This window comes from Acartia tonsa, chromosome 1 (assembly GCF_053477335.1).
Source record: "Acartia tonsa isolate MP-2025a chromosome 1, ASM5347733v1, whole genome shotgun sequence".
Classification (NCBI taxonomy): Eukaryota; Metazoa; Arthropoda; class Copepoda; order Calanoida; family Acartiidae; genus Acartia; species Acartia tonsa.
Genome location: NC_137260.1, coordinates 34,936,861 through 34,951,560, shown reverse-complemented (window position 1 = coordinate 34,951,560; position 14,700 = coordinate 34,936,861). Strand labels below are relative to the sequence as shown.

General features: G+C 32.7%; 2 protein-coding genes across 2 annotated transcripts in view; both read left to right on the top strand.

Moving 5' to 3' along the window:
- The window catches only part of LOC145317715 (uncharacterized), a 17,568-nt gene extending 17,299 nt beyond the window's left edge, over positions 1 to 269 (top strand). The window contains exon 29 of the mRNA XM_080158940.1: positions 33 to 269. Within this exon, the coding sequence (XP_080015066.1) occupies positions 33 to 90 (58 nt within the window). The 3' untranslated portion in view covers positions 91 to 269. The remainder of the gene's footprint in view (positions 1 to 32) is intronic.
- On the top strand, positions 258 to 14,700 carry LOC145317705 (uncharacterized). Its single transcript, XM_080158927.1, has 26 exons — positions 258 to 386; positions 567 to 651; positions 989 to 1,051; positions 1,832 to 1,932; positions 2,303 to 2,403; positions 2,720 to 2,783; positions 3,335 to 3,396; positions 3,670 to 3,735; positions 4,082 to 4,198; positions 4,865 to 5,018; positions 5,218 to 5,319; positions 5,559 to 5,697; positions 5,933 to 6,089; positions 6,286 to 6,489; positions 6,718 to 7,242; positions 7,487 to 7,579; positions 8,139 to 8,263; positions 8,515 to 8,578; positions 8,831 to 8,940; positions 9,311 to 9,416; positions 12,480 to 12,638; positions 13,018 to 13,121; positions 13,297 to 13,366; positions 13,724 to 13,864; positions 14,070 to 14,200; positions 14,564 to 14,700. The coding sequence occupies exons 1-26, from the start codon at positions 293 to 295 to the stop codon at positions 14,613 to 14,615; spliced, it is 3,189 nt and encodes a 1,062-aa protein (XP_080015053.1). The 5' UTR covers positions 258 to 292; the 3' UTR covers positions 14,616 to 14,700.

The window sequence follows — 14,700 nt, the reverse complement described above, 5'->3', positions numbered from 1 at the left end:
ATCTTTAATTATATTTGGCACTTTATATAGGAGGAACCAGCAATTTCATCAATTCTTAAAGAAGAATTAGAATTACCCTTTGATGAATAAATTTTCTGAACGAATCTAGAATATTGTTGAAGATATTTTAGTTTGTATTGAAACATGATATTATGAGACTATAGCTTTAAATTTTAGTCTTTAAAACAAAACAAGAAATATAAAATGTCATCCATTTTCTACTGATATTGATTGTTAATTTCTTAATCATTTCTACTTTAATTTTTAGACTGTATCATAAGAAAATTAAAAAATGAGTGTTGAACGTGCGACCCCGCACCGTTCCTATAAGAAAATATGGGAGAAGGAACACCCCTGGCTTACCAAAAAGATGGATGGGGAGAAAGGTAAGGACATGATTCATTTAGAAGTGTAAACAATATAAAATTATGGAGCAATTTATATTCGTTGTAAAAAGATATTTCTAGTATTAAATTCATTGTGCTTTTAATGTATGCTTACCTTTTATTTGACATGATATATGATATTATTTTATTTTGGGATTTTTACCTGAAAATTATTTTCAGAGGTTGCGCATTGCACTTGGTGCAACGTAGACCTAGGACTGTACACCACGAGGTTCAAGGGGCATGGTCAAACCACCAAACACAGGAACACACACAAAATAATGATTATATTCGAAACAAAGATACCTTGTCGAAACTCTGATGAATAATTTATTTGATATAATTGTTTTTGAAAAATATAATATTTCCTACAAGTTTTTTTTCTTCTTGACTTGTATGACTTTTCAACTTTAAAATACAAAATGACCAAAAGTTCAGTATATACTTTATATGTATATTAGTTTTATATACATCACTAGATAGAATCACTACCATTAAGCTTTAAATTCAATGTATAAATAAAAAAAATGTTATGTTTAGTGATTGATAAACAATACCTCCCAGTTATTTAACTTTACTTTATTATTTGTTGTGGTGTATAGAAAGAATGATCCCAATGGCCAGTTTAGAAAAATGATGAAAGACGTTGATGAATCAATTATAAGGCATCTTGTTATTTTTATTCAATTTTTTAAATATCGCCAATATTATACTTTTAAAGAGGACTATCCACGAACGAGAGCACATGATTCTAAGTACCTTCCAGCATTGATCCTAAGTATTTTCTTTCAGAATATAATAGGACACCATATATTATTAATATATTGACGAGAAAATTTATGTTTCACAATGTTTTTTAGGTATTTTAATTGATTTTGAAAACTTTTATGAAGCTAATTCTTTTAATAAAAGGGATATTTGATGATGCATATGCGAATACTCGTGTTATATAGATTGTAAATTAATCCATATTAGCATTAATTTAAACATACATATGAGATATAGTAAATGTGCTTTTGACTTTTTTTTAATTTTTATCATTTGACAACATGGACAATTAAAGACACCCCGAACTCAACAAAACGTTTGATAGAATTTTAACGAAAAATGGTGGACATTTTTTTACTTTTCTTCAACTTGAAGTGGTGAAACATAAATTTTCTCGTCAATATATTATTTATTGATAGTGACCTATTATATTCTGAAAGAAAATACTCAGGATCAATGCTGGAAGGTACTTAGAATCACGTGCTCTTGTTCGTGGATAGTCCTCTTTCAATGATGTTTCTAAGTGCCCTTTATACCATGGTCACGAGATCTCTACAATAATATCCTTGATTTGTTATCTTTTTTTAGAATTCCAAGAATTGTTTTATTGATTTAAAAAGTATGTGAGCTTCATTTTTCATGAGGGGGATTCAAATAACAATGATTAATATATTTAGTAAAACAGTTATTCTGGATGATAGAACCTTAACTGATCCAAACATATCAAGTTCTGCAACCAATACAACTACAGTTATCACTACTAATGAACTACCTCAAGGTTTTCATACAAAAAATCTGCAATTTAATTTAATTTCTAAAACCCCTAGACAAAAAAAAAATAATTGAAACAAAGTCAATTACCTTATGAAATAAGATAATGGAAGAAATATTTTCTTAGACTCATATTAATGTTTAACAAATTTACCCTTTAAATTATAAATACTGGTTGAAAAGTTTAGACACTTCCAGAATGGAATCACAATAAAATAAAATTACCCAAAATTATTGAGACAACGAATAAGATAACAGGGTTATAAGACTTTGGGTACCAGTGTAAATTACATTACAATGCTCCTCCCTCCTTGCATAAAAATTATATTTGCTTATTGTACAATATCATGCTATAAATGTATGAATTTTTAAAAAAGTTTTCAACATACCTGTGAGTACAGAAGTTTTGCTAACAACAGATGAGCTGACGGCTGTGTCAGACGCTGACACATCTGCTGATAGAGATGTCGCTGCAGGAATATTTGCATTGAAATTTAGTTGCATAATTGATAAATAAGTTCTGACGAATACGAAGTACCTATTGGAGAAAGGATATACGTGGATTATTGAGAGGGGAAAATTTGTCGTCAATTTAGCTTGATAATATGGACCTTATTTATTGGACAGTTGGTTCAGAAGTGGATGGGGTAAAATGGGAGGAAGAGGGGTATCATTATGCTAGCCAGCTGCGAGTATCACTTTATCAAAGTACATGAAAATCTGATGTAACATAAATGTTCTAAAAACTTATTGAATGATATTATCAAAATTTTAATGCAAGTATTGTAACAGGAGGTCCTATACATGTAGATTTTTCATTGCCCGTTTCAAATGAAATTCTGGACATGCTTGCAATAGGTAATTATCTCCATTCTACATAAAAAAAAACATAAAAGAGGGAAGACAATGTAAAAAAAGTAACATCAATAATACTGCCTCTGGACCAACAATATAAATATCAATTTCTTTCAACGTAGTACTAAAGAAAAGTTATCAAGGTATGAATCTCAGTGCAATCTATTTTGAGGTAGAGTCAAGTTTTTAGGAGATAGAGGTTATTAGTGGTAAACTGGCTAAAGAAGTCATACCCAAGAAACTAAACAAATATTGGGAAAAGTCCCTTTCGTGGCACCGCCCCTTAAGGGGCGATTCGTCTTATTTTTAAAATGGCTTTTGATAGGTTATTTTAGGTTAGGGTAGGTTATATTGGGTTAGGTGATTGCCCCACAGGGTTAGGCAATTGGCCCATTAGGGTTAGACCCCCCCTAGGGGCTAGAAATAGGAGAAAAGCTGCTGTGAAAAAAACGAAAAATCGCCCCTTAAGGAGCGTTGCCACGAAAGGGACTATACCCCAAATATTTGCTTTCATAAAACAATAATTGAAGATAATAACTATTTTTCCCCGGCAGGTACTCATGGACAAACAACTGTTGTCAACGACGATAATACTGCTGCAGTTATTGATGATCAGGTAAACTTTTTTGGTTTCAGATTTTCATGTCAATTGGTGCTCCATATACAATACTTTTAATAGGTAAGAAAAATCCCCACCAGGTAATAGGTATACTCTTTCTAAAGTTAGAAATATATTAGAATAGCCTTTGTTAATAAGTGAAATTAAAGAAATATTCTTAATGGCTTGTTTTTCTTTTATTTAAATCTAATACTCTAATTTCTTTACATAAACAAGGAGTACTAACACCTTTTAATAAGCGAAGCATGCTTTAAATAACTTTTTTTTCAGTCAACAGTAAGGTTGGTACCAATGTGCACCCTGAAAGCGAATTCACAGCATCCACTTTGGTTTCAGGCAAGGGCGGACAAAAGATTTAAATTTCCTAACTCTTACCTAGAGATTAAGTAAATGTTGCAAGGACGTCGAGATTTTTTTGGGGAGGGGTACAAAATCTCAATTGCAAAACCCTCATAGAAAATTGTACATAAAGTAAATTTTTTACCTAAGAAAAGTAGAGCCAAAGAAGATTTATCTCTAAGAGCTTTTTTCTACTTAAAGTTAGTAATATTTACCTAAAAAATAAAACAATATTTATATTTACAAAAGAAAGAAATTTCATGAAATTTGGAAAGCTTGTAATGTACAGTACATCACTTCAGTATTTTATAAAGAATCTTAAAAATCAGCCCGTTGTAAATAGGAAGAGTTAATGCAGACCTTGATAACTGGAGCAGGATTTGATCTTGTCTGGAGATGTAATGGAGCCAATTTCAGGGCTCATAAGTTCATACTGGCAGCCTTTTCTGAACAATTAAGGGTGAGTATTTGTGTTTCATCTATTCTCTGAAATGAAAGTAGAGGAATATTTTATCCCAAATGTTTGGATTCAGGTTAAAAAATCATTAATCTTGCTAAATATTTTTACCAATCTTCAAAAAGATAAAGTAATAGAATATGATTTTTATTCTACCGTAACTTAAGTAAAAGACTTTTAAATGATTTTTTTAATTTTTGGCTTTCATGTTTTAAAAATAGCGGAACCATATTTTATTCGGTAAAAAATAAAATCTTTAAAACAGCGTTGTGGAACCGGAGCCGGGGAGCTGCAATATTTTGCCGGAGCTGGAGCCGTAATTTTCGTTAAAAAACGGTTCTGGCTCTGGGTTAGCTAAAAACAGATATCTTTTATTAATTTTGATTTGGTTACTGTGTTGTGCCGTGTACAAACGCTCCTTTAAAGTTTTTCAAGTCCTTTTTTTCAAAAATTAAACTTTTAAAACCTTTCAAAAACAGACTTGGCAAAAAAATATGTTGAGTTTTTCTTGATTTTAGGTCGGAGCTGGAGCCATCGTTTTTGCAGGCGGCTCTGCGGAGCCGGAGCCGCACCAAAATCAAACGGCTTTGAAACATTACTTTCCTCTTATGCATATTAGTATCACGAGAATTATTGATTAACTGTTAAAATATTTTTTTCATTATTCAGAAAGCATTGCCCGACAACGAGCAGTTGGCAACGCTGTACACACCAGAGATGTCAAGTGAAACAGTGAGGACAATGCTCACTTTGTTTTATACTGGAGAGGCAAATATTAATGGTTCTATTCTCAAAGAAATCAATGATGATTTTCTTACTGTAGGTGAGTGAGGGCACATGTATGGAAACGTATTTGCAATATAAGTCTTTTAGATTTAAAAAAATAGTCTACAATGCAATTTGTAGCCTACAAAGAATATTTATAAAAAATCTACTCTTTATATGAAACTATATATAATTATTACCAACATTTGGAAATAAATAAAAAATACACTAGGTACTTTTAAAAAAACTTTTCACAGGTTTTTATGGGAGAGATTTAACAGCAGCTCCTGTAGAAGACAAACAGATCCTTGACTCTTTCTCTCCTGGTCCAAACCCTTTATCTCCGGGCTTTCAAGATGGTAAGGACCAATAGTTATACAAATGATTCAGAAGCGAAGCTACTCTGTAATTTTAAATGTCCGTAAGCTACCAAAATAAAGGAAAGAGCAGCTTGATATTAGTTGTCCGTCTAAATTTAAAAATTTTCTTGAGTAATGTGCAATTACTCTTTTACATTTTGGATTGGCTTGAATTTTTTACTTATCCCATGTCTATTGTCTATCTGATTTGGTAAAATTCAAGTTTTTGTATTTTTAAGATGACGATTATGCTGAGCTTTTTGAAACAGAAGAAGTAAACTCCGTGTTTGTTGAATGTAAAAAGGAAAAAGAACAAATTAAAATAGAATTAGAAGAAGAGGAAAATGCCGCGTTTGATTTTGAACAGCCAACAAGGAATTAATTTACATGAATTATATTGTAATTGATTTTTATAGGACAATTTTTTTTCAACTACTTTTTGCCTTTAAGACAGTCAAAAGTTTAGGGCAATTTAAATATATACCCAATTTTCTTATTTGACGAACATTTCACGCTTAAAATCTTTTGCTCTTATGACCTTAACACATTGAGAAATAGTTCTCTGAATTTGAATGCTCACACAAAATAATAATAATGTAAATGTTATCAGGAAAAGAGCGCGTGTTGAAAAAACGCGAGAAACCGGACAAAAGTTTATTGACAAAGATTTTGATGTTCTTATGGATAAAACAATAATATCTGAGGATAATGAAGTTGTTAGGCTACTTGATGATGAGGATAAGAAGAAAAATAAGATTTATGCACACAGGGTAAGCATAAAAAAAAACAATAACAAGGGATGAAGTTAGTGAAATATCCAAATGCAATAGCCTGAAACCACTTTGGGATTTATGTTAAGCTTCTTTTCATGTTATTTTTTTCAGAATTTTTATCATTGAAATTATTAGATCAAATTTAGAAAAAAAAATATATTATTGATAAGTAACATTCTCTATTACATTCAAGGAGACCCAATTTACGTATGCTGTAAAATCCAAGAAGAAAAATCGAGGCCAACTATCGCGCCAGCTACCCTTTGACCTTTTTGATGATCCTAAGCTAGCCGGAAGGGTCAGTTTTATTACTGTTTGCCCGATCTGTCTCAAGGTCTTCGATGATTTGGACAAGATGAGGCATCATAGAGCTGCTTTTCATAATCTTGATTTTAATGTAAGTTGGTTTTATACAATAAAATGCATACATTTATAGTAACTGGAATAAAATAATAAATCGTTTTAGAGTGAATAAGAAAAATACACTCATATTAAATCTTTGGATAAAAGAGCATGTATTTGAGGTGATAGGTTAATTAGAATTATATTATTTGATTTGATTTTTTTTAAAATATAGGTATAAATTATCTGATTGTATTAACGTCCGTTTTAATATTTATTTTAGGAATGTAAAAGTAGCAAAAATAACAGCATGATACTTGACAAAAGAAAACTACAAAGATTTCACTGTTCTAAATGTGATCAAAACTTTGAATTAAAACATTTAGTTTGGTTTGTCAAACATTATAAATTCTGCGCAGAAAATAATGATAAAGCAAATGCTATTCTACATATTAATGATACTGAAGAAAACTTTAATGAACAAAAGGATGATGTTAAAGAAGAAACCAAAGATATGGATGTTTTAATTATAAAAGACAATCCCAGGCACAAAAATATGTGTCAAGTAATTCTAGATAAAGACATCAGTGATGAAATTTGGGGATGTAGAAAGTGTTATGAAGCATTTGGAAATGAGGAAGAATTTCAGAAACATGTTGATTCTTTGCACGAGGGAAAAATAGAACATGGCACTTTGTATGATGAGGAAACTAAAACCTATGGCTGCCAGAAGTGTAAAGTGTTTAAGACTAACAAGAATATTGTTTATTTCATTTATCATTTGAAACAATGCTCTGTAGAATCTCAGGTACAAATATCATTATTTCATCTGATATGAGATTTTTAAAAACATTTTTAATAAACTTAATATTTAATGGTCTTGCATTAAGTATTTTAAGTTTTAGTTAAAAGAGAATAATGAAAAAATCTAATATTGATCATAAACTTCTTGGAGAGTGAGGGAGGGAAGCTATTGGGAGGTCTTTTCTTGTCAATTTTTTTAGTACTTGGTCTGAATTTTGTGTATTTTCTAAATAATTGTATATCCTTAGAGTGCTGTACCTATTGACGATGAGGAGGACCTTGATGAAGATACAAACAATGATTTTGTTGATCCTTGGGGTATCATCTATAAACCTCTCAAGGTACATCTTTTTGCTATTTGTTTGAATTGAAAGTTCATCGCTACAAAAAACATATTTTTGATACTTTAGGTTAAGTTTAACAAGAATTTGGAGACTCAGATATGTAGGAAAATGGTCATTGCAAGTTTTATATATGAGGGTTGGTTGGTTGTGTGGTTAACACATTAATCATAAATTGGTAATGATAAATGATTATCATTATCCCAAGGGTGTTTATTCTGCATGGAATCCCCTGTCAAAGGGGAGTGGGAGTTAAAATTTGTAGGAGGGGGAAAAATGAAGAAATAAACGGTCCTAAAAACATTTTTCCTTTCCTTGGGGGAGGGAGGGGGGGGGGGGGTAAAAATGCATAAAGAGTACTGAAATCATTTTCCTATTTTTCTCCCTCCTTAGGGTGAAAAAACAAGGGGGGGGGGGAGGGAAGAAATATTTTGCAGCAGGGGAAAAAATTAAAACTTGTGCAGAATATACACCCCTTTAGACCCCCGTATGATTAGCTGATTGCTTTGTAAAGCTTTGCTAGTTCTGAACCAAATTATTAAAATATTTATTAATATAGGTGAGAAATGAGAGATCCAAATGGATATGTGAATCTTTGTTTGGAAAGCTCTTTGATATTTTATATCCTTGCCATATATGCTATTCTGTTTTCAAACAAGATGAAGATTTAAGAGAACATTTTAGGTAAGACAATAAAATATTTACATGATTGAAAGTTTTAAGAATTTAAGTTTCGATTCATCTGTTGCTTTAGATCTCTAAACTTAATTATTATGATAAATTCACTGGAGTTCAACTTAAGTCCTTTTATTTATAGTGCTTATATTGAAATATATTTCGGTAAACATAGCAAGCACCCTCCCTTGCAGTTTAACTAGAAGTTGATTTGAATCCAAACTTAATTATTATGGTCTGAAATTAAATGCTTTGTTTAGGTTGACGCATCCTGGACTACAAAACTTTTCTGAGTTTGGACAATATTATAATAAAATTGACAAGGTAATTCTTTATCTTAAAAATGTACCAAAATAAATTTTTTGTTAATGCCTCTAAAGAATTAATATTATATTCTGCTTTTTAAATGCTGACGCTCCTCTATAAGTGCTTATATTCGTTTTTTTTTTTTATTTTTTTTTATGTTTACTTTTATGGATGTTATTAATTTACTCTCTTAACTAAAAAAAATATATTTTCGCTACATAATTGACTTTGTTAATTCGAAATGGGCACTTAAATAATTTTGTTGTTAAGGGATATGATTGTCCTGTATGTAAGAGGAATGTTTGTAAGAGAGATAGAAATTCAATTTATTTTGCTTATCACATGCAGAAATGTAGTGGCAATCTTCAAACTGTTATAAGGTAAATATTTACTCACAACAATAAAATATAAGTATAGATGTGTATAACCCAGACAACTACCTGGTTTAAGTGTTGGGGATCTTTTCGTCTTCCAGCAAATTGGTGTCTGCTCTTTTAGCGACGTTGATGTGTTAATATCTCCAACGCTATTGGCTGATATTCAAAGACCCAATTCAAAGTTTACCCCAAGGACTACAGTTATTCATCTACTTCCCCTCTATTCTTTTACTTTATTTTCACAACTACAACATATTAAAATATGATTTTGATGTTCAGGTTTGTAATTTTTCATAGGCATAATGTTTTTTTTTCATTTAAATCATTGGTAAGTAAATAATCAATAGTCTTTGATATAATATTGTATTTGCAGAAGTTGTGTAGTCTGCGAGGAAAAGTTTACATCCTTCAGAACATATCAACTTCATTTACAATCTAAATGTGGAGCTCTAAGCTTTGTTTGCCATATCTGTGGTCTGGTATGTATATTTTTATATTTTTTAGTCATAAACCTACTTTGGATGTTACAATAAAAGAGTTTAAGATAGCAAGATTTATAAAGGAGTATAAGATTAAGATAAAGGTTAAGATATCATATGCAATACATTTACAAAGCATATAAATGAAATAATTTAGTTTTGTTTACTTTAACCTAAGATTTGATAGAAATATATCACTTAATATCATTTCTTTATATTTGATAAATAAGGGGGGGGGGGTTAATGCAACCATCTCGTAATCAATGTATAAATGGCACTTAGAATTCGTATTTCGATCTGAAATTTTGTGTGAGTAATCTTTAGTACGTCTATTTTCCCTAAATCGAACAAAAAGTTGAAAAAGTAACGGGTAACGGCTCAGCCGTTCAGCCTTTTTTTAGCTATTTTCAGGGCAAATCTGTCATAAATTATGTAGGAATCAACTTTTTGAAACATATTTTTGCTTTAAATCATGTGAAATAATACACAAAAAAAACATTTTTAGATTTCTAGTACTAGCAATTACCGGCTATAACCGTTTGAAAACGTTTTGGAGCAACAAATAGTATTATGTGGAAATAGGTTTCGTGATGATTTGCCTCGAAAAAAGCCAAACAATGGCTAAACGGCTGAGCCGTTAGCCGTTACTTTTCCAACTTTTTGTTCGATTTAGGGAAAATAGACCTTCAGGCTACCAAGGATTACTCATGCAAAATTTCAGATCGAAATTCGAATTCTATGTGACATTTATACATTGATTACGAAATGGTTGCATTACCCCCCCCCCCCCTTTGTAGAAAATTATTATATATTTTACTAGCGGCTTCGCCCCTAGCCTCTAGGGGCTTTGCCCCAAGAGGTTTGATCAAACCAATTTTTCTTAATTTAGATTTAAAAAATAAATCTAAAAAAAAATTTCTTGGGGGGGGGAAATTTTTTTTACGGGGTGGGGGGGGGATAGTCGACCCCACTATTTTAATTTTAGTTTTAAAAAGAAAAAGAAAAATTTCGGGGGGTTATTTTTAATTTTTTGGGGGGGTTGGGTAGATATACCACACTTTTCTGGGATCTTGCCGAGTCAAGTATCAACTGTTGGGAATATCAAAGGATGACTCCATGCAAAATTTGAGCCGGATCCGGCCAAAACCGGCCGTGAATTTTATAAAAAACCGTTTTTTTCCGGTTTTTAGGGGGTATCTGTAAATCGATTCAGCTGGAGCAAAACCGGTTGGAGGTACAAAAAATTTTACTTCACATGAAATTTAGCCAATGCAATTGCCTACAAAAATGTATGTCATCATCAACCTGATTGGACAACTCTTTCCCCTCCTAAATGTCCATTAAAACCTCGGAAACGGCAAAAATCGACAAAAATCACGCCTTCGGCGGCGAATAACGGCTAAACGGTCAGCCGGAGGCGAATGAAACATAAATAAAGATATGTCCGCCTCAAAAATTTGTTCAATATCAAAGAAATGCTTGAAGTCTCTAAAACGACTCCTTCCCCTACTTTAAGGGGAAAAACTGAAAAAACGTCATTTTCAAAAGTATGCCCACTTCGTGGGTGTGGGGGGCACTGAACCCGTCACCCCAGGGTCACCAAATATAAAGTATAGGCGGCTCACATTGCTGAATTTTCACCGAGTGAAAGTCTTGTGTCATTATCTCTTATGAGAAAAAAGTTATTAATTAATTAAAATTTCAAATTTTGATTTTTTGATGGATTTCTTTGATGAAATTAAAGACCGGTCAATTTTTAGGCCATTTTTTGCGGTTTTTGGGCCGTCACGCCCAAACGGTTTGAGATAATCTCACAGGACCTTTTGCCCGACATAAGTCTGGTTATTTGTGAGGTCTAAGAAAAAAAAATCTCGGATTGGATGAAGCACGACGTCGCTGCGCGCCGTCAAAAATCGCTGGTCGGCTCATTTTGCCCCCTCAAACCCTCACCTTGTGCCATTTTTCTGTGTAAAGATTATAATTATAATCTTTTGCGTAAGTCTGATTTTTTTTCCTAGACCTCACAAATAACCAGACTTAGGTTGGGCAAAAGGTCCCATGAGATTATCTCAAACCGTTTGGGCCTGACGGCCCAAAAACCTCAAAAAATGGCCTAAAAATTGACCGGCCTGTCATTTCATCAAACAAATCCATCAAAAAATCAAAATTTTAATTTTAATTAATTAATAACTTTTTTCTCATAAGAGATAATGACACAAGACTTTCACTTGGTGAAAATTCAGCAATGTGAGCCGCCTAGACTTTATATTTGGTGACCCTGGGGTGACGGGTTCAGTGCCCCCCACACCCACGAAGTGGGCATACTTTTGAAAATGACGTTTTTTCAGTTTTTCCCCTTAAAGGAGGGGAAGGAGTCGTTTTAGAGACTTCAAGCATCTCTTTGATATTGTACAACTTTTTGAGGCGGACATTTCTTTATTTATGTTTCATTCGCCTCCGACTGACCGTTTAGCCGTTATTCGCCGCCGAAGGCGTGATTTTTGTCGATTTTTGCCGTTTCCGAGGTTTTAATGGACATTTAGGAGGGGAAAGAGTTGTCCAATCAAGTTGATGATGAAGTACATTTTTGTAGGCAATTGCATTGGCTAAATTTCATGTGAAGTAAAATTTTTTGTACCTCCAACCGGTTTTGCTCCAGCTGAATCGATTTACAGATACCCCCTAAAAACCGGAAAAAAACGGTTTTTTATAAAATTCACGGCCGGTTTTGGCCGGATCCGGCTCAAATTTTGCATGGAGTCATCCTTTGATATTCCCAACAGTTGATACTTGACTCTGCAAGATCCCAGAAAAGTGTGGTATATCTAGGGTTGGGGGTGTCCCACCCTCCAAGAAAATAGTTATAAACCTTCCCGGGACCTATGAGAAGCTAACCTGTAAAGGAGAACCCGATCGGTTCAGCGGTTAGCGAGATCCTTCGCTACAAACAAACAGACAGACAAACAAACAGATAAGACATCGTTCTACTTTGTTTTATAGATATAGAAAATTTTTCTACAAGAAAACAACAAAGGTTTTTTTAAATCATAAACTTACTTGTAGGCTTTAAAGACCAAACAAAATCTGAAAAACCATGTGACCTACTTCCACACTGAGGAGAGAAAATACAAATGCAATGTTTGTGATACATTATTCAAGAGAGATTTTGACCTGAAACAACACATGAAAAGACATATGGGATCTTTAGACTTTAGCTGTGAGGTACACTTCATATTAATAGTATCTTATTAAAAAATTGCTTAATTATTTGATTATTTTCAGCCATGCTAGTAGTTTTTCTTGTGTGTGTTGAAATATTGATTGATTTTAAACTTGTCTTTTTGTATATAGTCTCTCTCGTTGCCTCTCCTCTTAAGGGGCGTTTCATCATATTTTCACAGTAGCTTTTCCCCTATTTCTGGCCCCTCCGGGGGCTCTAACCCTGCGGGTCCAATTGACTGAACCTGTGGGGCAATCACCTATCCCTACTTAAACTAACCTAACCTATAAAAACTAATGTGAAAATGCGACGAAACGCCCCTTAAAAGGCGTGGCCGCGAAAGTGACTATATTGTCCTTTTAATAAACATTTTCATGTTAGAAATGTGGTAAAGCTTTCCCAGTGAAGAAGGCTCTGACAAGACACATGCGAGCTCATTTCACTGAAGCAGAAAAACAGTTTGCTTGCCACGTTTGTGGGTACAGGTCAGTTTACAATTTTATGCGTTCTAGACATGTAAAAGATGGTTTTACAGCTGCTATGTCAAGCGATAGGTATAATTGGAAATAGTTTAAATGTAATAGCCTTTAGTGAGGATTTATTTCCTCTATTATTGTCATTTGAACTTTACCAAGGCATTTAATAGTGTTAACAATTTAGGTTTGCTTCCAAAGGATTCCTTGTCAATCATCTAACAACACATTCTGACTTTAGAGGATTTGCTTGTGAGGTAAGATAATTTCTTCAGTTTTGTTGGGCTGTCTATCAGTGGGGCTCTTGTAACCTTATTATGTTAGTAGATCAATTGTTTTCTTTAAGTCTTTTAGGGGAAACTAAACGATTTGAAAAACTAGACTTTATTTAGATTAAGATTAGGGACGTGTCATCACACTAACATTAAGAATTTAAAGTCTCTGTTAAAAGCTGAATCAAATATGAAAGTGTTTGCTTAAGCGGATGGACAGGACAGTCAAATGATTGAACAGGACATCTAATTGCTTTGGTTCAAGAATAGAAAGGAAAATTACATGAAAATATATACTTTGTACCTATCATTATTTAAGTTGTTATATAACATATATTTGAGGTGTGTAATGCCAAAGTAAAAACCCGTGACAGTCTGAAACAGCACAGGAAGAAGGTGCATAGATTAGTGACTCCATTTCCAGAGTCCTGTGTTCTCAAACCTGACGAACCAGACCTACACCGACCCATACTTTCCGCTCAGGTTAGTTTTCAGTGACAGGGATGTGACACACTATGAAACAATATGTTTTTCTAGTTTATTCGCCTTATTTACAATATTAATTACTTACCTACAGTTTTACTCTTATCTTGAAAAATATTTAAAAAATCATTACCTTGGGTAGGTAATGAAACTGGCAATTATGATAACCATAATATCATTGTATGAACGATATATTTGTCTTTAGGCTAAAAATAAGCGGCGAACAGGTACAACAACAATTCTGACAGCCAAAAAACAACAGCCACAGCAGCAACAGATAATTGAAATTGTTCAACACCCATCTCAACAACAAACGGTTTCCATGCAAATCAAGGAATGATAAAATTTTCAGCTTTTTTATTACTTAAGTAGATAAAATACATGATTATGATTTTATTTGTGAAGATTCCCATTACTAACCAATAAATTTAGGGTACATTAGAATTAACTACTTTACTTACTTAGTCTGTTTCCATGGGGGTTAATGTTTTTTATTGGTCGTTGTATATAATTGTCTTCTGAAATTTTATTTGATCTTTAAGCATCTACTCTATACCTATCTAAGTTTGTCCGTCTTTTTGTTGGCTTTTATGTACTTATTTGCTTAATAAATAGTCTACTGATTCTGTGATTCGCTCATGTGTGTTATTTCATTTATAGTTAAATAGACAGCTGTATGATTTTATCATTTTCCCAGGAGGAACAATTGCCAATATTGGAAGAAGAGCTAGAGTTGCCATTCAATGGATAAAAATCTATAAAAACTATCAATTTTGCTTTGTCTTTCTATTGTGGTTTTCATGAATTTATTATTGATAAAGCTACCACACAAAATT